General features: G+C 44.9%; 5 protein-coding genes across 6 annotated transcripts; 4 read left to right on the plus strand and 1 right to left on the minus strand.

Annotated features, from left to right (window-relative positions):
- Positions 1 to 23: 23 nt before the first annotated feature.
- phyhip (phytanoyl-CoA 2-hydroxylase interacting protein) lies at positions 24 to 9,136 on the minus strand. The gene is made up of 5 exons (XM_085475000.1): positions 9,078 to 9,136; positions 6,744 to 6,920; positions 4,357 to 4,531; positions 4,014 to 4,131; positions 24 to 3,925 (listed from the first exon to the last, which is right to left on the minus strand). The coding sequence occupies exons 2-5, from the start codon at positions 6,909 to 6,911 to the stop codon at positions 3,382 to 3,384; spliced, it is 1,005 nt and encodes a 334-aa protein (XP_085331126.1). The 5' UTR covers positions 6,912 to 6,920; positions 9,078 to 9,136; the 3' UTR covers positions 24 to 3,381.
- ppp1r3c2b (protein phosphatase 1 regulatory subunit 3C2, duplicate b) lies at positions 998 to 2,327 on the plus strand. The gene is made up of 2 exons (XM_085475001.1): positions 998 to 1,057; positions 1,278 to 2,327. Exons 1-2 carry the CDS (start codon positions 1,038 to 1,040, stop codon positions 2,146 to 2,148), a joined length of 891 nt encoding a protein of 296 aa, XP_085331127.1. The 5' UTR covers positions 998 to 1,037; the 3' UTR covers positions 2,149 to 2,327.
- A 3,300-nt stretch (positions 9,137 to 12,436) lies between the features above and the next one.
- polr3d (polymerase (RNA) III (DNA directed) polypeptide D) lies at positions 12,437 to 22,591 on the plus strand. Of its 2 annotated transcripts, none has more exons than XM_085475007.1 (9): positions 12,437 to 12,572; positions 19,254 to 19,416; positions 19,557 to 19,600; positions 19,682 to 19,836; positions 19,931 to 20,055; positions 20,417 to 20,576; positions 20,661 to 20,908; positions 20,991 to 21,143; positions 21,296 to 22,591. In XM_085475007.1, the coding sequence occupies exons 2-9, from the start codon at positions 19,255 to 19,257 to the stop codon at positions 21,410 to 21,412; spliced, it is 1,164 nt and encodes a 387-aa protein (XP_085331133.1). In that variant the 5' UTR covers positions 12,437 to 12,572; position 19,254; the 3' UTR covers positions 21,413 to 22,591. The 2 variants fall into 2 exon arrangements, with proteins under 2 accessions (XP_085331133.1, XP_085331132.1); XM_085475006.1 differs by lacking the exon at positions 12,437 to 12,572 and adding an exon at positions 13,257 to 13,457.
- Positions 13,470 to 15,421, plus strand: LOC146696742 (uncharacterized). The gene has a single exon (XM_085474079.1). The coding sequence runs from the start codon at positions 13,868 to 13,870 to the stop codon at positions 15,419 to 15,421; it is 1,554 nt and encodes a 517-aa protein (XP_085330205.1). The 5' UTR covers positions 13,470 to 13,867.
- On the plus strand, positions 15,592 to 19,247 carry LOC146696743 (uncharacterized). Its single transcript, XM_085474081.1, has one exon. The coding sequence runs from the start codon at positions 15,592 to 15,594 to the stop codon at positions 18,274 to 18,276; it is 2,685 nt and encodes an 894-aa protein (XP_085330207.1). The 3' UTR covers positions 18,277 to 19,247.
- Positions 22,592 to 22,802: the final 211 nt, after the last annotated feature.

Genomic DNA, 22,802 nt, shown 5'->3' on the forward strand with positions numbered 1-22,802 from the left:
AGTTGGAGAAAAAAATAAAATGATTGTGAAAAAAAATTGCATTTATTAAACACTACACCATTTTTTTAGGCTTTGTAAAATCTTGACATTTGTAACAGTTTTTATCATTTCACACTAATTGTAAAGTCATAAAAATGTCCTGTAGTTTGGTGGCAACAGTCTCAGTAAAGATAGGTCTTCCATGTGTGGATATGTATGGAACTTGATATACTCGCATACGCACATGGACTGATTCCTGAATAGCTTCTTCGGCTAAGTGACCAGCCTGCTGAGAGTTGTTTGTAATCCGGCCGCCCTCAGGTTTGCACATGCTGATGGACTGTGGGGCAGTGATTCCTTTAGAGCAGGCGCTAGATAGCAAAGGTTTGGAGCCATGCCCAGGCCTCTGTGGGATCTGTGTCCACTAACAGGTGTGAGAATAAAGGGCAGGATAACCTGGATAGTTTCCATAATGCAGAGTGGAATTACACAAAGAAGACTTTGATGTACGTAACGCAGATCGTCAACACTGGACAATGAATGTGCAAGGTGACGATACAAATATTTAACTTCACATGGTTAACATTTAGGTGTGTTCATATGTTTCTTTCCCATAATTAAATTATTTATTTATGCAAAGTAATGGCAACCTATGAAAACATAAAACTTACTGAAATGCAGTACCACAGGGAGACATAAAGAGAAAAATAGTCACAAGCTGATTGGTCAGGACAGCGAAGAGGGTGGAGTTTACAATATGACATCTAAACTGAGGTGATATAAATGTGTTGTGCCAGATTCTCCTGTGGGGAACAACTGACAACACAACTGACAACACAACTGCAACACGCTACTCATGGGAGATTGTAAGTACATTTTTAAATGTCAGAATTACACACAAAGATTGTTGCATGTTGTCACACACCAATCTTTGTGTACAACTTTTTTTTCTTTTTTAAATACAGATTTTCTTGTAATTGTGACAGATTTTTTTTCTTTTTTCCAGAACTCCAAACATTGAGGACAATATTCCCATCACTCAGCATAGGAATACCAGCATGGAGATGTCCAGTACACCGTAAGCAGACACAACACACACACAAACTGTGCAGATTAGCTTGCACAACTTCTTTAGGGGTTAAATTAAAATTACCATAATATTTTTTATCAGATCCCTTTCACGTTGTGATGCCTTCCTTAAAAGCCCTGCATAAACATGTAATGACACAACTGCGATATATACAAAGATATATTCACATTTCCAGTCAGTACTGAGGTCCACGTGTGTTTCTTGTTAGTGTCCTGCCAGTGGTTGGCTTTGGGTCGATGGCTCGGACAGCCGGACTGCTGGAGATTGCTGTCAGGCTGTGCTTAAACCAGCGTAAACAACTGTGTCCTCATGTCTGGGTTCCCATCCTGAAACCCCAGCGATCCTGCATCCGTCCTCCAGCTTCAGAGCACTTATCCTCTGACATCTTGAGCCAAGTCTTTCCGCCCCATCCTTCCTCACCTTTCCTCGATGACTTGGACGACGGCGATGATGATGTGTTGTTCCCAATCAAGAGCAAACGTGTTGTTTTTGCCGACTCGCGGGGATTGTCTCTAACAGCCGTGCGAGTGTTTTCCGACAAAGAAGAGCAGTCTGACCTCGACCTGCTGCCATCACTGCAGTCTCTGGGCAGCATGACAGAGGATGGCTACAGCTGCACAGTCAGCACCTGCTGCCCAGGAACACAGCTCAAACTGGGCTTCCCGCAGCCATCTGCAAATTTCCAGGCCTTTCGTGCCAAGCTGGCAGAGAGCATGGTCATCTTGGAGAACTGCAGTATCAGCGAGAAGGCCCTCCGGGGTACCGTAAGGGTTAAGAATGTCAGCTACCAGAAGGATGTGCGTGTGCGCATCACCTTTGACTCGTGGCAGAGCTACAGAGACGTGCCCTGCACGTACCTGCAGAAACGCTTCGGAGGACCTCAGACGGACATCTTTGAATTTGACATTACTATTCCTAAAGTGCTAGATGCCAAAAGGAAGATTGAGTTCTGTTTAAGTTATTTGCCAGGAGGGCACAGCGAGCCTTTTTGGGACAATAACGATGGACAGAATTACAGCATTACAGTGAGCGTGAACTCACATCTGTGCCATGGGAAGAATCTAAGTGAAAGGTCATGACTCACTAAACCTAGAAGTGATCCTGTTTTTTTCCCACCTTCGTGTATACTGTATCAGTCCTGGGTGAAGGTTTCGTGTACATTTTTGTGTTTTTCTGTGAAATGTTACTTCTTTTATTTTTGATCATGTTTATACTGCTTAGTAACAGTTCTATATTTTAAAAATGTCTTTAAAACAGATCAGTTTTGGTGTCAGTTCCTTTCACGTTAAGCATCACACACTGTGTCCTGCATTTTGGCCCGTCACCACAGGATGAATTATTGTTGTGCGACAGGGAGGGGATCCCTTTCACTTTAGGCATTTCTGGGATTCCCATATAGGTCAGAGATTACTGGGCAGGGACAAACAGGAGGCCAATAGCAGAAGCCGCTAATCTTAGCACAGCTGCCAAAGAGCGACTGCAGGGAGCTTTGAGAGCTTCCTCATTACCTTTCTCTTATGTTCAAACACTGAACCTCCTCCTAATGGCTTTTACTGTTACAAAGTATCCTACTGTTCTGCAGTATGACAATTTCTTAGTCATAACCTTACATTTAAAGTGAAGCAGGAAAGTATTCAGTGAGGATGCTGGAAACTAACGTTCATGTTTCAGTGTAGTATAAGTGATTAGACTTCATTTTGTAGGAGAAACATGGCAGTGTATGTTGTTTGAGAGGTGATCACAATAAACTGAAATAATCTCCACAGGAAAAAAAAGAAGAAGTTTACATGCCGTCACACCAGCTTTGACTTGTCACAGCAAAGAAAGAGCAGGAGGACTGATGATGGCTGAGTAAGCTATGAAAGTGAGCAAGTGTCCATATTAGAAAAACGTCATCTTGACTATTATTTCCCTACTGCAACAAGTCAAAATGTCAGTTGTGAAAAAAACACATCAAAGGGAAAATGGGCAAAAACAAAAAGAACATCACCATGATGATGCCAGAAAAAACAGTCTTCTTAAGCCTGCTGTGTTTTCAGTGCATTTTTTTTTGTCATGGATGCATGTTCATTGTATTTCCAGCTGTGATTAGGATGGAGTAATGCTATACACACTTTTATAAGTCTTCTAGTTTAAATACACTATCTGGTCCAGGCAGGAGGGAGGAGGGAAAGCAGCACGAGTGCACCCTGAGAGGTGACTCTTTCCACAGTGTTCTGACCTACACATGATGGGCTCAACCATCTTTTTGCATCACAGCGTCTGTCTTGGCTGCAGACTTGCACACTTCAAGTTCTGCGCCAGCGCTTCCCTCAGCGTCCCACGCTGATGTTGCACACTTTGCAGCTCGGGTCTTTCTTGGCATTGGCGGTGGTCAGACTCATAAGCTGGTGCCCGCTGATTTGCTCCACGCTGCCCTGATCCAAGTGAACCGGCTCGGTGAACAGCACCTCGAGGATGACGTCGCTGGCGTGGCAGTACAAGGGCTCCTCCCCGGGTCTCTGAGAGGCAGTGTAAGTCAAAAAGGGGTTGGAAGCCAAGTCCAGCATAGGGAGGCGGGTGCGGCAGAAGGCATCTCCCTCTGAGCCAACAGGGGCAAGCACCAGCACCACATAGTGGTAGGCCGTGTACATGCAGTAGAAGTCTGCAAAATACAGGCAGATGTTGGGGTTCAGCAGGTGTCCAGCCGGGATCTGAAACCGCAGGGGTCCGTACGGGGAGTCTTTGGGAGGGAGCCCTGTATCAAACTCTGTGTTGCAGCTGAAGAAGACTCCATGCAGTTTGCCGCTGATGGGTGAGCCGTGACTCCCACTGGTGTCTTTGAGGGCTGGACGCATCAGACCTCCACACTCCTTTCTAATTCCATACATTAAAAAAGGAAAATGAGTTATTGCACTCCGTTCATATGGGAATGTATAATAAAGAGAAAAAGTGAAGTGCCTACCTGACATAATCAAAGTAGTCTGGGTGCTGGTTGCGATAAAAGACAGAGAATTTCAGCAGCCTCCCCGCTGAGCCCTTGGCCTTGTCGAGAAGCTGCTGTAGGTGCTCCATTGCGTAGTCTGCAAAGTTTAAGTTTTGAAGCTGTGAAACTACTTGAAGTCTACACTACTTTCAAAGGTTAATGACTATCTGGTGCTGAGACAGAATTGTGGGTTGTTGTCTTGCCATTTTTGTGCGCTGCACTTTTTTGTTCCTCTCTTGTATCACTTTGGTCAGATCTCTGATGTGTGACTGCATGCATAATCACTGTTATTTTAGTCACAACACACGAGTGCATGTCTTACCCCCAGTGCAAAACTCCACCACCTGGCTCCACTCTGAGACCAAGTAATCACCATCTGGCTGTCGGACAGCAGTTTGAACAGCAACACAATATTCTGTCCGCGGGCTGAGGAACCAGTGTCCCCTCACTGCCATGGGGAGAGGCACGGCTTTGGCCACCAGCTTGGTCGGCACGTCCTGCAGGATGAAGCAGGAAGCAGGTGACACCAGGGTACAGGATGCAAGCCTTTAACGGTCTGCCGCATGCATCATTTACATTTCAAAGCCGATGCAGATGCAATTGTTAGTCAAGCATTTCCTTCCATAAACTTTGCCTTTATTAGTGTGAGATTCCATTTTTAAGCCCCAGCTGCTGTAACTAGGATACATCTAATCAAAACAGCAGCTTCGTTTTGACCAAGGCCTCTAAGCAGCACAGCTAATTACTACAGGCTCAGAGGTCCATATATCCATAGCAACATCTCTGATGCAAGTTTGTTTGTGCCTCTTCGTGTATCAGAGAGAAATCATATCCTCCATCTAAGAAGAGCTCGCTCAGCCTGCCTTGATTTCACAAAAGCACTTTTTAGTTTGTGAATGCGTGCTGCAATAATATGCCATAATTACAGTCGGCATTTTGCATCTGCGGAGATAGCAACTGTTTCTTTTCATTATCATTATTTCAGGCTACAGGCATGCCATCAGTATAACTATTAAAAAGAACACGAGAAAAAAAGGGAAGAAAATTTAAAAAATGATTGGAAGGAAAAAATACGTTTTGAAATGTATAAATAGAGAATAAGGCTTGTGGTGGCTTTGGATGTGTGGAGCAGGCAAGAGGGAATGCATAGCTGTTGAAGTCTTTGGAGTTAGTAGGGTTTCATCATTAAGTTTAAGTTTAATTATGCCACAGTTTATTTTTAATGTCTGAGTAATAGCTCATAGTGCTGGCGGGGGCACAGAAGTGACCCTATGTGATAATGACTTCTCTAAAAGCCATCTGGGGTCAAACGTGCTGGAAGTGCTGGTAGAAGTTCATCATCATTTGGGGCTGCTTTGTTACCACAGTGCCTGTCAGCTTGCAGACACTGAGGGAAAAAATATTAATTTGAAAGCGGACCAAGAAAATTTCCATTTGAATTTCAGGACAGAAGTCAATATGAGAGCGGACTTAACAAGATGATGATCAACAGCAAGTTAATGAACCACAGAAAAGCTGCAGGTTTCAGAATGGCCAAATCATGACTTTAGCCCACTTGAGATGTGACTGTGACCTGAATAGAAGATGCACAATCATGAAATCTCAGAGTCCACAAAGGCCTCACAAGCAGCTACAGGAAATGAGCGATGAAGTTTTCGCTGGTAAAGGAGATAAAACAAGTTCATGAAGTGAAGAGTTCACAACTTTTTCCGCCTTGCACTGTAAGATGTGACTCAGCACTTCAGGTACAGATATGAACTGCTGTTGTGTTGAGTCATGTTATGTTTGTCTTTAATTGGGACGTCAGTGCTGAATGAAAATCAGACCGGGCTGTATGAGTAACATAGAGGTTCTGGTAACCACAAAGGAGTTCACCAGCTTCTGTGGAACTGCACACTGCATGAGTATTTCTAAAATTCATCCAAGTCAGCAATCTATCTTGCTCACACTGAAAAGTCTGCATAGCTGGAATAATGTTTAGATTAACTTAAAGTGGAACTAAGTTCAACAGGAGTTCCCGCCGTTCTGTGGGTCTGAGCCGCTATCATGGCTCAGAGCAAATGAGGATATGTCTTATATATCTAATATGACCCAGAGAGAGCAGATGGAAAGTAGCTGGTAGCTACACATCTCTTCCCTATGCTCAAGATTAATAGACTCTGACCAACATTAAAGATAAAACTAAAAAAAGATTTGTTGTCACATTATATCTGCGTTTCATGAAATCTTTTAAATTAATGAATTTAACCATGCACACGGGAAGGAATTAACATGAAAATACGTCTCCATGCTGCAGCTGAATTTGTCAGGTTTTGTCCACTTTCAAAAAAATATATAATAAAAGAAACAATGTGCAAGTGAGTCACTGGCCCGAAGCTGTTGACTGCACACATTTTCCTTTTCGCTTGTATTGGAAGTGACTGAAAGGGCACAACCACAGTTTTCTGTGTTCCGAGTAACAACGTGTAAGGCAGTCATCTGCTCAGCAAAGCAGACTTCGATGAAAATCAAATGATTTCCTGCCTCGTTCGTGCTGCCCGCTGTTAATTAGGAAATGACGCACAGTAAACGGATGATGAAAACGAGCACTGTGACCGGTGTGAATCTGGAGCATGAGTCTAGATGACACCAATACGGAGCAGGCTGCCTTCGGGGAGAAGGTGGGGGAAAGGTATGTGAGGTCATGCTGGAATTACAGAATGATCAGACCCTGTGTTTGAAGCGGTTGGGGTCCCTGTTGGCCTTGCGGCTTAAGTCGATGAAGAAGTGTGTGGCTCTGGCCGTGTCCTCGGGGGTCATATCCCACATGATCCGGAAGGAGTCGCAGGTCACCTCACAAATCTGGATATTACAGGGGGTCGAAAGGGGAGCATCCATGTCTGTAATCTGCCATTAGAATTAGAGATAAAAGCACTGAGTTAGATTGTAATAAGGGGATGTAATACTGGTGCCCCAGATAGGGGTGGGGGTGGGGGATATCTGCTAAGAGATTAAACCGTGCCACTGTACAACAGTTCAAAACAAAACACCTCAGCTGAATGAAATTAACCTTTCATTTAGAGATCTGTGTCCAAGCTCTTTCTTCACTGCCCCCCCCCCCCCCCCCCCCCACCCTTAACTGACATTTCCCATCATTGCACAACTCGATACGCTCCCAGCTGAGTGACTGGCCCCTGTTCCCCCCCTCCTGCATTTCATAATCCACCTACAGCAGTCTCTCAGCAACCACACGTCTCGCTGCCTCCCTCAATCTTCTCCTGTAATTCGCAAGGAAGGGGTCACAAACAAAAACCTTTCCGCACCCGTCAGCAGGCATCCAAACGTAAAAGGGAAAACTTTCTAAACATTTCTGTCTCCTTGCTGATATCTGCTCCTTTTCAAAACTGCAAGCGACGCGACTCCTTTCAGCTCAAGGAAAGCAGGGAGGTTTAAGCATCTGTAGCAGGTGATGTATGATCATATTTCTTGAGCTGCCCATCAGCAGTTCGATCTAGGCTGCTGCACATAGCCTTGAGTGTCAGGCTGGGAGCAATCTGTTGGCCAGCCTGTGTTTGTCCCATTAACTGTCACCTACCCTCCTCTTAAATGATGGTAACTCTCTTCAGTGTGTCCACAGTGCTCCTGTTTATCCCAGCTTGCTTGCAGTTTTCATCAGTCTAGTGTTACTGCAATAGTCTCCTCCACAGCTACAGTATATTTACTGATCTCTTGCAGTATTTTCAACACCAAAAGCAGCATTTTGCATATTTCTCTTATTAGCCCTGGCACAGTGAGCACGTGGCAAATATGTGTTCAAAAATAACTCCCCCCGTTGTGCTCCCTGTGATCCTACAAATTGCCTGGTTTAGAGTCATTGTCTGATTGCCGGGTCTGCTAAGGTGCGCCCCACCCGTCAGTGTGATGGACAGGCTGCGGTAGCTCATTAAAACCTGTGAACTGTGAAATTTGTGCGATGGCTCGTTCACACGGGCAACCGGGGCAGGGAGCCGCACCGTGCACGTGCAGTTCCACGCGTCTGTTTTCCAGCTGCTGTTCTCTTTTCTTGCCATAGTGTGCCTTTTTTTTTCAGAGATAGAAACTGGGGCAACAGAAGATTCTCTCAGGACAAGTCATCAAAGCTCCCCGTGCGTCTGCATATGCTCCACTTTTGGATGGCAGAGATGTGAACACAGTTCAAATTCAGGTTGTTATACCATTCACACAATTACATTTCTCTCACTTAGAAAAAAACACACCAGTGTGAGCCAATTATCTCCACCACATTACCAGCTTTAACAGACAGCTGCTCCACATAAGGCAATGTGGTCTAACTAATAATTATTATGAGTACACATCATAACTCATAATTCATCTAGAAGTGCATAATTAGGCTACAGTTCACATCTCTGGCTGAAGTACATAACACACACGCAGATGTTGTGCTGTAATCATGCATATGGAGCAGGGCATAGAAAGCAGCTCTCTGGTTCAAAGCTACGTTTCTTCTTCTTCTTCTTTGAGGAGAATAGTTTAAAAGACATTTACATAGCTAGGCGAGAGGGGAGGAAAAGGCGCAACCTTCTCGCTTTAGTTCTTAAACTGGGATGCTGAAAAGGCAGTCGCCGGGTATGAAAATGGAAATATTATCTCTTCGTTAAAGTAGTTTGAAGCGATGCACAGTTGGCACTGACATTTACCAGAATGACGCCCAATCTCTTTACACGAATCAGTCAGGGCTGCCATGTGAAATGTCCTCGCAGTCGCACGCAAAATGTCATTGGTGGGATTTAATAAATACCCAAAGTTGGCAGGGGGGAAAAATGCATGTTGACACCAAGAGAATAACAATCTGTAAATAAAACTCCAGCATCTGCTGCATTCATCTGACTTCATGTCAAATATATTTGGAGAAAACACACACACACACACACACACACACACACACACCCAGGATAAGATCATTTGATGTCAACAACTTGTAAATAGACTCGTTTAATAAATTGATTCATTTTCTGGGACTCAGAATAATGTAATGTGAAGAATAATGTAAAAAAAATTCCTTACTTGTATGAGGCTCAAATTTGAGATGGTAGAAGGTCGTCTTATTTCGCTTTCTAATTGCCTGCTATCGTTCAGCCGATGATAGATCCTCCAGGAAAACTGATTAGGAGGTGAAACGAACACACAGCCTCCTCTCTTCCTCTTTCTCCGTCTGTTTCTCTCTCTCTGTGTCACACAAACACTCTAACCCCCCACCTCCCACTTCCTGCCTCCCTCTCTCCCCCCCCCTCCCAATCTCATTTTTCGCTCTGGGCGCTGCACGATGATAACTTGACTCCTCTGCACCCATAAAGGATGAATTAAAAGCTGAAAGAAGGAAAGGGGGGATAAAAAAAGAGAGAAGATTTTTCCAGTTGCAGTGTGACCGCAGCGAGACACTCAGTGTACCTCGGCAGCATCGGAGCTCTCGCCAGCCAACCGTGCGCAGCACATCACATCACTCGCTTGTAAATCTGCCCCGAAGCACAAAATCCAAATATACTCTAATCTGAACACTGAACTGCCAACATAAATGTCACCTCTCAGATATGGAGAAAGTCTGGGCTCTGGGAGTCTGAAGGTAGAAAGAATAACTGCTTTTTGCGCACTCAACTTGCCACACATTATTCTAAACAAATTACACTGTGAGTGGTGGCCCATAAAATTACACAGAGTCCTGTCAAGACCTCAAAAAACATACATGTGCCAACTGTCATGCCATATGGACCAACTCCACAGGGCATCTCCTTCTGGCCTATTCGGAGGTGGGGGATGCCACTATCTAAGTCCTGAGTAATCAGATTTCCACTTGCATTCATTTTCTGTGGGATGTTTTTGTTGTTTTTTTTGTGCTTGTTCGACCTCACTGGACAATTTAATTTAGGATTGCATCAGAGATTAAAGAGACCCTCCCCAGATTAATGCATATAATCTGCTACTAAAACAATAGACATGAGTGTAGGCTAAAGAGAGATAACAAAGGGATGAATTCATAGTGCTAGTGAAGTCCTTTCACTGTGTTTTATTTCGAAAAAAATGACAAAGATATAGTGCCTTAATTCCACACACTGTGTGGCATATTGAAAAGCTTCATTTATTTCCAGACAGCCACAGATAAGTGATACCCCTAGAGTATAATTAAACTGCAATCATCCATCATTAGTCATGCCATGACAGCCTCTGTCCAAATAACCTTCCCTGCTTCAGAAATGGGAATAACCAGTTTTTTAGGAGAGCAGTAGGTGTGCGTGTAGAAAAAGCAGAATCTGGCCCCATGTTATGGTTACAAATTGGCATATTTGAGTTGTGTTTTTAAAACAAATATCGTAAATTTATTCTAGACTCATTCAAGTATTTGCCGAGAGGTCCTTCCCTTATCAAAGGGACCAGGCACTGTTTGACCCAGGTTACCAAAAGTCTGTGGCACCCCAGAATAATGTGTTACACAGATGTTCAGTCCGCATACTGGGAGAATCTGTGTCCACCAAATTATGAACAAACGCCATAAAAAGTTTTATTAGCAACTTGGCATTTTCTCTGAATAGATGAAATATTCTCAGCACATTTGCAAAACTCGAATTACACATTACGTGTTATATGTAAAGACTGTTAATCCTCATGTGGCCACATGGGAGCTATACTGATATAAATAGTGTGATGTTCAAAATCTTAAACTAAATTTGGGAACCCAAATTCAGTATAATGCAAAAACAGAAGCTGTATAATTTGTATCAACCTTGAAAGTCAATATCTGGAATGAACATTTTTATTCTTCAGCACAGTCTGTTAGGTAGTTTCATTGTAATTTATTTAGTCTTCAGGAATAGCTCTCCAGGATTCTGGAAGGACATCCAAAGCTGTTCTTTGGATGGTGGCTGCTTTTTGTTCCATTCTCTGGCAAGATGATTCCACACTTCTTCAGTAACGTCTTGTTTCTTCAAGACACGACTCTTTGAACTCGTCTGCAGTAGATAGTATTTTAAGTATGCCACTGAACAGGCTGAATCGGGGGGCCAGCTCTGTTCTAGGATGCCCTCTAGACCCAGGGGAGGTGGTGAGTGACAGGAGAATGGTGGCTAAGCTGTCATTCCTGTTGGACAACATCTCCCACCCCATGCAGGAGACTCTAACAGCACTGAACAGCTCCTTCAGTGGCAAGCTGCGGCACCCCTCTTTCCTTCCCACTGCTGTCAGACTCCACAACAAAGACTTCGCAGTATTTTATTCTGTTGTATATAGTATCTTGTTCTTATTATCTTATCCTATTCCAGGGTTTTTCTTATTTTTTGGTACTGTAACTGTGCACTGTCCACTTTCTGCTGTGACACAACAAATTTCTGACATGTGGGACTAATAAAGGTTATCTTATCTTATCTTATCTTATCTTATCTTATCTTATCTTATCTTATCTTATCTTACTTCTTCAGCCTTTCACTTGTCCAGTTACTCAAATTTCTTAAGGACACACTCCACACCATGTTAAGATATGCCAGGTTGTCACCTTATACTTCTTTGGGAACCACATTGCTGACTCCCAATAATAGTATTTTATGTTTATCAAACTGTGTTATGTTTGGCATATTTTGTAGATTCAACAAAAGAAACAGGAACTAGTAACAAAGTACCTAAAGACACAATTTAAAATTTAATGCCAAATGAAACACGATTCTTTGCTAACTGGTCTGTTATGTGTAAACACAATAGTGGTTCAAGTGTTTTGGCTACAAATCTCCAAAAAAAAGAGAGCTTTGAATCACCTTCAGAAAGCCCAGGAAACTCTTGCTCTAGACTGCTTAAAAATTAGCAGAAAGTCTGGCTTCTTGGAAACAAAATATAAAGAAATGAGGGGTGAGTCAAGACTTTTGCATGGACCAAATACCAAATTTACAATTTGGTATTATTAGTCTGTCCTTTCCTGCTCTGTCTTTCTCTCATCCTTCTCTGCATCTTCTATATTATACATTCTATATTATGTATTTACACAATTACAGGTCAGGAGAACCTTTTCACACCCTGCTGCCTAAAATGAAGTTCAATTATATAATCTAGAACAGTATTATATTATGAGATTATTAAGGGATCTTAATAAATTTCAAAGTGATTCAGCTGTGTTCGACCTACTCACAGCTGCGCATAGGAGCGAACAACGGCCTCTTCCGTTTACTTATGATTATGAGCATCAGTGAATAGCTACTGCAGATCATCGCATTTGGTGTGTTTTATAACAAAGCATATTTATATGTCAGTAAAATAACATTTTTCATATATATACATAAGTCGATCTAAATGTATTAATGTACGCCGGTCTATCGAGTTCCGTGGTGAACATGCGTATGTTTCTGCGCAGGTTTGATCCACCTGAACTGAGTGGACGGTGACAAATGCGGAAGTGTCATGGTGTCGTGCTGCAGAATCATCAACACTGTCATGCAGTGTCCCACACAGCACTGGTAGAAACAGTCTGTAATGACTCTGGGGTTTTGGATTAATATTTCATAAGGACGTCAGAGGGACAATAACGTAAGTAGGCGAGAAAGCACAGCATATGAAAAGTTCGTCCTGAAAGTTAAAACAAAGTCTCCCGTGTCATTGTATTTCACTGGAATGTGGCCACGTGTTGCTGAAGTAGTCTAAAATCATTTCAAAGAATTAAAATGTGTCTGCAGGATCTCTGTTTATAGTGATACAATAACGTGTCAGTAATTTATGTCACAGTGTTATAAGCGCTACTTTAGTAAAAACACAAAAAGTAGAAGCTCAGATTTACATTGTTGTCTGTGTTCAGAACAAAAAGATAATGTATATTACAACGAAATTAATAAGTACATACTACATGAATCAATTATGTCAACAGTATGTTCTGCGGTCTTATAGAGCAGGGTATATATCTATATTCACTCTTTAAAATCTGAAGTCACATTTAAACATATAATACTATATAATATAAACATTTAATCCTTTTTAACATTAAGATTTTAATTTAAAAAAAATAAGAAAATTCTATTTCAGCTTTCATGCTGCATTGGACCAATGGGACAAGCTGTACCATTTAAAAACAAAAATAAATAAATAAACCAGTAGCTAGTTTAATTGAGTTCTTTTTCTAACTTCGCTCGGTGTTTCACTATGGGAATCGCCTCGGCGTGACCAACTACGGAAGCTCCAATGACACCACGTCTGTCTATGACAGACCTGTCGAGCCGTGCTCAGGGCTCCGCCCCCTCGTACTAACACGGCCGACCAGCTCCTCCTAACTCATTCTTGCTTTCTTCCCGTGAGAAACTACTTTGAGCTCCCTCAGCGCATCCAGGCTAACTTGATTAGCTGCTTAACAGTTCTCAGGCGTCCCGTGTAGGAGTACGTCGCCGAACGCAGTTTTTCCGGTTCCAGTTTGGATCGTGCTGAGTAAGTCCTTCGAAAGAAGTGTACTTAGAGTTGCACTGTGGAACAGCAACCGCGTCAGGCGAGCTGTCCCAGCGGTTCCTGGTTTTAGTTAGCGAGGTAGCCGACGTTGTGTGACTCGGGCTAACGCGTTACGGCGAGCTGTTCGTTCAGTGTCCGGCTAGCATTAACTTGTTAGCAGGCCACGAACCACATTAGCGTCTCACTAGCATTAGCTTGTTGGTCGACGTAGGGTTCGGTTAGCATTAAGTTGCTAACGATATTGGCTAGCGGAGTGCAGCCAACGTGTCACGACGAGCTGACTCCCGCCGCGACTAGATCGGATTTAACACCCGCTGCTAGTCCTAGTTACTTACGGGCTAACGTGTCGAGACGAGCCTGGTGTAGCCTAGTCTCACCCCTTTCCGCTAACCATGTCTACGGCTCCTACTCCCGCCAAAAGGTCGGAGCCGAAGGCTAAAGAGGCTGCATCCCGCCCGTGCCCCGCATCATGCGGTGCCACCATCTCGGGCAGGGACCCTCATCCAATGTGCATCGTCTGTATGGGTGCCAAGCATGCTCAGGCTTCACTGGCGGACCCTCAGGGATGCCCACACTGTGCTTTGATGCCAGAGAAAGTCCTGGAAAGGAGGCTGAGAGTAGCAGTAACGAACAGTCAGGACCCCTGCCTGTCGGCTGCTACTGCTACGAGCGATATCCGTCATCCGCGAGCCTCCACAAGCTGGGCGGACATGATGGAAGAAGAGTCCCCGCTCATGCCCCCATCGTTCGAGGACCTCCTCGATCAAAACGTGGGCGAGCCGGGTGGCGAGGACGCGGAGGGCGATGCCGACTCCGACCTCCTCGACCTGGAGGACATGGATGAGGAACAGGAGGATGACTCTACCTTTCCTCCCCAGCAGTCCAGGCCACCGAGTGGGGCTGAAGTTGCACCCCTGGTGGACAGCAATTTGTACGAGGTCTGTAAACGGGCTGCTGCCAAGCTAGGCATCCCATGGCCAGCCGCCCAGGATGCCGAAGGGGCAGAACGTGACTTGTATGACGGCAAGAGGCTCCCACCAGCCTTGCCGCCATCAAAGCAGCTTCTGCCAGCAGTCCCAGCCTGCATGAAAGAAATGAGTCGCTATTGGTCAAGCCCTTTTAAAAGCAAGCTTCCGACCAAGGGCTGCTCTAAGCTTGAGATCCAGGGGATGGGTGAACTGGGGCTGACTGAACCCCCAGCAGTGGAGCCTTCAGTGGCGTATCACCTTCACCCTAACCGCAGGGCAATCTCAGCTTCTTCTAGCATTTCTTTGCCCAACAAGATAGATCGCCTCACGGCATCTATTTATCAAAGGACATACAAATATGCTGCACAGTCAGTGTGCTCGCTTAATGCAGTCACACTGCTATCAGCATATCAGGCAGAAATTCTGGAAGACATGGGCCGTCAGCTTGACTCTGGTTCCCCGAACCCAGCCCTCTGGGATGAAATCTGCGTGGTTAATGATCTCATTCTTCGCTCCTCCAGGGGAGCAGTCCAAGGGTGTGGTCGCGTTATGGGCCTTGCAGTCTCGGGTGAGAGAGCCTTGTGGCTAAACCTGTCAGGCCTGGGTGATGCTCAGAAGGCTGAGGTCATGGATGCAGCCTATGACCCAACCAAGGGTCTCTTTGGCCCAGCCCTGGAGAGAATGAGAGAAACAAGCACCCGCAGAAAGCAGGAGGGTGAAGCATTCAATCTCTGCTTACCCAGAAAACCTAACTCTCAGCCCCAGCAGGTGCCAAGAGCTGGCTTTGCAGCAACAGCAGCAGCTGCGAGAGGGAGACAGAGTGGGGTCAGAATGCAGAGAGGAGCAGGAGGCCAGCAGGGTGCCCACCAGGCCAAGGTAGAGAACCGAAGACCTTGGGGCAAGCATTCCTTTGCAGCAGTTGCTGCAAAGAACAAGCCGTCACACCCCGGAGAGGGAAAAAAGAAGCGGTCAGCCTAGCACACCTGCAGCATTCTGTGTCACCCCTCTTTTCTTCCCCAAAGAGAAGGAAGGTGTTAGAAGGGGTAACCAAATCACTCCAAAGTTCAGGGTCTCCGGAAGTTTCCAGTTCACCAGGAGCACCCTCTCAGTCTCCTCCTCCAGTTCAGGGAGGACAGACTTGTGGACAAATGGCGCAGTGTCACCAAACACTTCTAAACACTCTGTCTGTGTCACCAAGCGCTGCCCAGAGTCACCAGACACTTCACTGTGGTTTGGGGGTAACAAAAGAAATAAAACGTGCATTTCTGCAGCCAGGCAGTTTGCCAAGGGCAGAATGTCCCCCCAGTTTCAAAATAAAAACAAAAGAAAATCACTGCAATTATGTGTTCCCAGCTCACGCTCTTCCCGAGGGGGAGAGCCCCAACTCCTTCCGGGAGACAGGGGTGACGTCACGCTACCGCTTCTTCAGAGGCCCACTCGCAGAGCGGCTGGAGCGGTGGCGCGCATGCGCAGTTCATCCCTGGGTCTTGTCAACCATTTCCCATGGTTACAGACTACAGTTTGCGGCAAAACCACCGAGATTCGGCGGAGTGTCAGCTTCTGTGGCCAGTCGCGATTCAGCGAATGTGCTGGAGGAGGAAATATCCTCCCTGTTACACAAACAGGCGATCGGAGCGGTTCCGAGCGAAGAAGCTCAGCAGGGCTTTTACTCCCGCTATTTCCTCATCCCGAAAAAGGATGGAACGTCGCTCCGTCCTATTCTGGATCTGCGTGTGTTAAACAAGCATTTGAGAAAGTACACGTTCAGAATGCTCACACACAAGACGCTTTGTCGCTCAATTCACACAGGCGATTGGTTTGTTACAATTGACCTATCAGACGCATATTTTCACATCGCCATTTATCCTCCACACAGGAAATATCTCAGGTTCGCTTATCAGAGCGTAGCGTACGAGTTTCAAACTATCCCATTCGGGCTATCCTTAGCTCCGAGGGTGTTCAGCAAATGTGTGGAGGCAGCGCTGTCTCCGTTAAGGAACAGCGGCATCAGAATATTTTCTTACATAGACGATTATCTAATATGCTCACGATCGCGCGAGCAGGCGATCAAAGACTCCGAGGTGGTGGTGAATCACTTCACGGAGCTTGGGTTCACTATCAACCTGGAAAAGAGCCACTTGGAACCCGCACAGTTTAGAGTATCTGGGGCTCAGAATAGACTCCATCTCTTATCGTATCGCACTTTCAGAGCGGAGGATCGCATCCTTCACTCACTGTCTTTCCCGTTTTCAGCTGGGGAAAGTCGTGCGGTTCCGACTCTGTCTTCGCCTCCTCGGCCTCATGGCCTCGGTGATATCGGTGGTACACTTGGGGCTGCTTATGATGAGAGATTTTCAGCGGTGGGTCGCTTCTCTGCAGCTGTGCCCTCGCCGACATCTCAGTCGTGGTGTAAAAATAACGCAGCCGTGTATTGCGGCTCTCCGGCCCTGGAGGAGCCCGACAGCTCTCGTGGCGGGGGTACCGCTCGGGGCAGTATCATCCAGGGTGACGCTGACCACAGATGCATCCCTGTCAGGTTGGGGTGCAACTATGATGGGCAGAGCAGTGAATGGCGTTTGGTCACAGAGACTCACTCTGAATCACATAAATGTGCTGGAGCTCCGCGCGGTGCTCCTAGCCTTAGGGCATTTTCTGCCGTATCTCCGGGGTCAACATGTTTTAGTGAAAACAGACAACTCCACTGTAGTTGCTTATATCAACCGCCAGGGCGGCACCCGTTCCCGGCAGCTACACAGGTTAGCCAGGGAAATAATTATGTGGAGCAGCACTCGGCTCCTCTCCCTTCGGGCAACTCACGTGCCAGGAATTCTGAACAGGGGGGCGGACCTCCTGTCCAGAGGAAATCCACTGTTCGGAGAATGGAGGCTTCACCCACAGGTGGTGGAGCAGATTTGGCAGAGATACGGCCGGGCTGCCGTAGATCTCTTCGCCTCATGAGAAAACACACAGTGCCCCCTGTTTTTCTCCCTGTCAGACGCACACGCGCCACTGGGCGTGGATGCGCTGGCCCATCCTTGGCCAAAAACTCTGCTGTATGCTTTCCCTCCCCTCAGCCTGATCTCCCCAACACTGATCAGAGTGAGGGATCAGGGGCTGTCTCTGATTTTAATAGCTCCACGGTGGCCATCCAAACACTGGATAGCAGAAATCATCCAGCTTCTGGTGGACGAGCCATGGCCACTCCCCATCCGCAGGGACCTTCTGTCTCAGGCGCGGGGGGAGATATACCATCCCCATCCAGACCAGGTTGCTCTCTGGGCCTGGCCCGTGAAAGGTGGAATTTGAAGGCAGCAGGCATGCCTCCGAAGGTTATTGAAACCATTCAGAATGCCAGAGCCTCCTCCACCCGTTCCATTTACAGCAGTAAATGGCGTGTTTTTGAAGAGTGGTGCCATGAAAAGCAGATTATCCCTTTTCAGTGTTCAGTGGTGGAGCTGTTGTGTTTTCTTCAAGACTTGCTGGACAAAAGGAAAGCTTTTTCCACTATAAAGGTCTATTTAGCAGCTATTTCAGCCTGCCACGTGGGGTTTGGTGATAAACCTGCTGGGCAGCACCCCCTTGTAGGTCGCTTCATGAGAGGAGCGCGTCGAACGCTCCCAGTTTCTAGACCACTGGTCCCTTTATGGGATCTGTCAGTCGTTTTAGACGCCCTCTCCCACCACCCCTTTGAGCCTATTGGGGCAGTGGGGTTGAAGTTTCTCTCTCTTAAAACCACTCTGCTGTTGGCTCTAACCACAGCCAAGCGAGTTAGTGAATTACAGGCTCTGTCTATTCACCCCTCTTGTTTCACTATGGGAATCGCCTCGGCGTGACCAACTACGGAAGCTCCAATGACACCACGTCTGTCTATGACAGACCTGTCGAGCCGTGCTCAGGGCTCCGCCCCCTCGTACTAACACGGCCGACCAGCTCCTCCTAACTCATTCCAAGCAGATTTCTTTCCGTGCCTAAGCAAGGAGGGAAGTGTTGGTGAAACACCTCACTCTGTTATCAAAGAACCAGGGATTACGTTAAGTAACCCAACGTTCTACAACATACTTCTAAATTGGAAAAATAAAGCTCCCCCAACTCACTCTGCCTTGTTAAGAGACACAATGTATCATTTACAGTTGGAGAAAATTACATTTTCATTGAGAGATAATGTTAAACAGTTTTTAATGTTAAACATTTCATTTGTTCTACAGACAGGCAACCCAACATTTAGCTTCATCATTATTAGGATTTTTATGCGTGATATCTGTTTGTAGACTTATATAATTGTATGTAATTATACATGTATATTGTATATTGAGGTAGGATCAAATGAGTTTACCTTTAAGTCTGTTTGTACCAACCCTTTCTTTATCTCATTATTGTTTAAAGTGTATTTTGTTGTTATTTTAGTCATGTTCAAAATAAATCAATCATTCAGTGGAGAAAGAAAAAAAAAAAAATATATGTCTCATTTTCAAGACCTATTCTACTTACCAGTTCCAGTCTTTGTGGAAGTAGAGTTTAAAATGTGCTAAGAGGCATAAGTACCAATGTAAAAATGTTCATACATAAAGTAAATATAGCTAAACAGTTAAGAGTAATCAATAGGCAGTAGCAGTAAGTAGCCTTGCAAGGCCAATTTGGCCATGTCCACATAGTGTGATTGGTAATCTGATCCAGGACTGTAACCATTGGCAATCGGCATGCTGACTGTTGAAATGTATGTTATATATAAATATGAGAATGTTATAAGAAACAATGTTAATATTTGTAATATCCATCCCATGGTCGATCCCCTGCCTTTGCCCCAATTCAGGATGTCGGACGCAGGTTCAGGCGACCCTGCTGGTCGGGTGCCGACTCCTGGAGGGAGCGGTAACAAAGGACTCCTGATGAGCCGTCGCCCGTCAGCTGGCATCTCTCCTGGCCGCCTCCCCACGATGCGATCCAGAGACCTCACATTAGGAGGAGTGAAGAAGGTCTGACATGCCTCTGTTTCACGAACTCACTCGCTTCATTTAACAACAACAACAGAAAAAAAAAGCGCAAATGGATACTTTAAATGAATACATTTGTTGTCTCATCTCTTGCATTTATCGTTCTTCTTTTTACTCTTTAGAAAACGTTTACACCCAACATTATTGGCCGAAAAGTTAAAGAAGAGTAAGTTCCCGAAGCGCTAAATAAATAAAGTGCAGACATCCAAAGCCAGCTGTTTCTTTGACTGTTATTTTCTCACACTAGAACAAAAGTTGAAGATGGGCAGAGGAGAGAGAGGAAGGAAACGGATCGAGGTCGGGGTCCCAGAATGAGAGGCAGGGGCCGAGGCCATCAAGAGCTCATCCAGTCGCACTCCATTTTTGAACAGGGGCCCGGAGACATGATGATGAAAAAGAGAGGTGGGAGACCCGGTGCTCCTCACGCATCGTTTACGTGTGTGTCTTACAGAGTCTCTATCGCACCAGCATAATTCTGTGTCACCCACACACACAGGCGGCTATGAAAGCGAGAGAGACGCTCCAAGCATGGGACCCTCGCCCATCATTAATATCAAAAAGGAAAAGCGAGAGACCGAGGAGGAGACCAAAGAGATCCTGCGCAAGCTGGAACGAGACAACGTGAGTCTCTTGGTTTTCACTCGTCTTTGTTTGCGTAACTAAATACGTACAATTTCATTTATATAGCACCTTTAGAATAAGACCTAAGGGACTTGCTTGGGTCATATAGCTGTAAAACATTCACTGATGTAACCTGGTTCTAGTCCATGATGAGCTCTAGTCAGAACGACAATCTTGAAATGGGCTCCGAGTTCAGCGGGGAGCCGGTGCAGCTGGATCAACAACGGTTTAAATGTATTTAGAAGATTTAGTCTGAATCCTCGCTGCAGGTTTTTGAACAACCTGCAGATGTTCCATGGGGTTTTTGCTTAGACAAGTAAAGGATTATATCTTTTTCCCAATGCTTATTGTGTTCTTTTAGTTTGTGGATGATCCCTTCCTGCGGAGTGAGAAGAGGAGCTGCCCTGTCCAGCTCCCCCTCGCTGTGTCAGGATGGGGATTCAAGGATGAATTTAGTGACGCTTCTATTAAAAATGAGAAGAAAGAGGAGGATTGTGAACCAATGGAGCCTGCAGCTGAAGGTAAATGTTTATACCTGCGTTGGACTCAGAACTTGTTTAATTTCCTTTGCAGCATCATGAAATTAATCGTAACTTTGTCTTCAGTGAAACAAGAGCCAGAGGAAATTGAAATAAAGAAGCCCGAGGCAACTTGCAGGCCTCCTCCTCTCCCCGAGCCCGAAGTACTCCCTGACCTGCTGCACAGATGGAGTCTGAGCAAAGTGGAGGAGCTTTTCTTCATTCAGCTACCAGACTCGCTGCCCGGCCAGCCTCCCACAAAAGAGCACAAGCCGGTGAAAACAGAGGTGCAGTCAGAGGATGGGCAGTCTGTGCTCCTGAAAACAGAATCAGAGGTAAGCATACAGCTGGGGTCCAAGTTTAAGTCCACGATGTCGTCGTGTTCTTCTGAGTAGGTGGTGTTTTTATACCAAACAGGAGGAGAAAGCTGAGGACAACAGCTGCAATCTGAAGGATCTGCGGGAGGGTGTTGTGGGAAAGATGCTGGTACGCAAGTCTGGCCGAGTGCAGCTCATACTGGGGCAGGTGACGCTCGATGTGTCTCTAGGAACATCCTGCTCTTTCCTGCAGGTACAACACAAATTTATTTCTTTGAGGATTTTTTATGTCTTTTTCTGAGTAATGTATTTATTTCCATCTTCCAACATTCTCCTCCGATCTGTTGTATTTGCACGATAAAAACATTTCTGACGCGCTTTTCCTTCCATCCCTTCTATTCACAGGAACTTGTCTCTATCAATACAGAGGGGAAAACGGGTAACTTGACTGTATTAGGGAACGTCAAACACAAAATGGTTTGCTCACCGGACTTTGAAGCTCTGCTGGAGAGCAGTTCTTGATGCTCATCAGAGGAGCAGGCGACTGATCCTCCTCAAGTCCGATGGACACTTGCGGAGAAGTTGACAAAAGGCTAGATACTACAAGGCTGCTGCACCCGTAAGGCTTACAAGTAGAGAGGTAGCTGGCTGAGATTTTGTGTTTACAGAGTGGTTATAAAACACTATCTATAATTAGGAAACAAAAGTTTTATTTTCTCTCATTCATAGAGTTTATTAATTCATGGTTGTAAGCTTGAATGACGTGCCAAGTATCAGTACCATTTTTCCTTCTCTGTATCTGAAATTACTTGAAAAGACTTTACATGGATGTAAATGTGTGAATAAAAAGGGTCTGTTTTTGTTATCAAAGTATTTTCAATTGTTTAAAAGTTGGTTTGTGGAAATTACAAAAATAATTACTTTCTTTTTGTAGATAAAAATATATATATATTTAAAAAAAACATAAACAACAAAGGCTTTATTTTTTGTTTTGGGGGAATTTGCTATTACGTGAAGAGTAATATTAGAAAAGGTGTATTAATTCTATCATTCTGATGCAGTACAAATGGCAGGTTTGTACTAATATTTCCTATTTTGTTTAGTTGTGGTCAAAAAAATTTAAATACAGTATGACAGTTTTAAATATAGTGCAGAAATTCTCAACAGGACTGAGCTTGGGGCTTTGGGAAGGCCATTCAAGAAACTTAATGTTAGCCTGCTTTATCTAATCCAAAACCAGGTTTGATGTGTTTTGGGTCATTGTCTTGTTCTTGGTTGGCATCCAGCAGTTTCCCGTTCATGGCAGGCTTGAGCTTTGGTGATTCCTGGGTTGTTCTAACAATTTACTCTCATCTAAGGGTGATAGTTTGACCTCTTTTTAGACCTTAAAAAGTAGTGAGACATCTGAATAACTTTTATTTAAGGACAGCTGGTTAAACTGATGATCTTAGAATTTGCAGTGTTTAGAAATGGCTCAGGGAGGTCTTGACAACTTGTGTAAATCTACAATTCTCCTTTTTTGGTCTTCACTGAGTTCCTTTGTTTTCTCGTTGTTCTGAGTGGTGGTCCAATGAGTGTTGTCAAACATCCATATGCTAGCAAAAGAAACTAGCAGTTAAAGTTAATAGGTCGTGAACTTGTCAAGTTAAAAGACATTGTAGAACCTTGAACACCATGTATTAAAGGATTTAAGAAAGTGGATGCATACTTTTGAGCCTGCTTGGACTGGAAAAAAAATCCAAAATAACTCCTTCCATCCTGAGAAAAAGAACGGTTTAAAGAAATCTTTAAAGCCCCAAATTATCATGATATTCCTGCCCATGGTTAGTGGATGTAAACCTCTGACCACAAGCGCGTGTGGCAAAGTTGCTCTATAGCGCCACTAGTGGTTAGAAAAAATAAAATCCCAATA

Source organism: Copadichromis virginalis, linkage group LG12 (assembly GCF_057382275.1).
Source record: "Copadichromis virginalis isolate Kocher_CV1m ecotype Utaka linkage group LG12, C_Virginalis_male_GT1.1, whole genome shotgun sequence".
In the NCBI taxonomy this organism is placed as follows: domain Eukaryota; kingdom Metazoa; phylum Chordata; class Actinopteri; order Cichliformes; family Cichlidae; genus Copadichromis; species Copadichromis virginalis.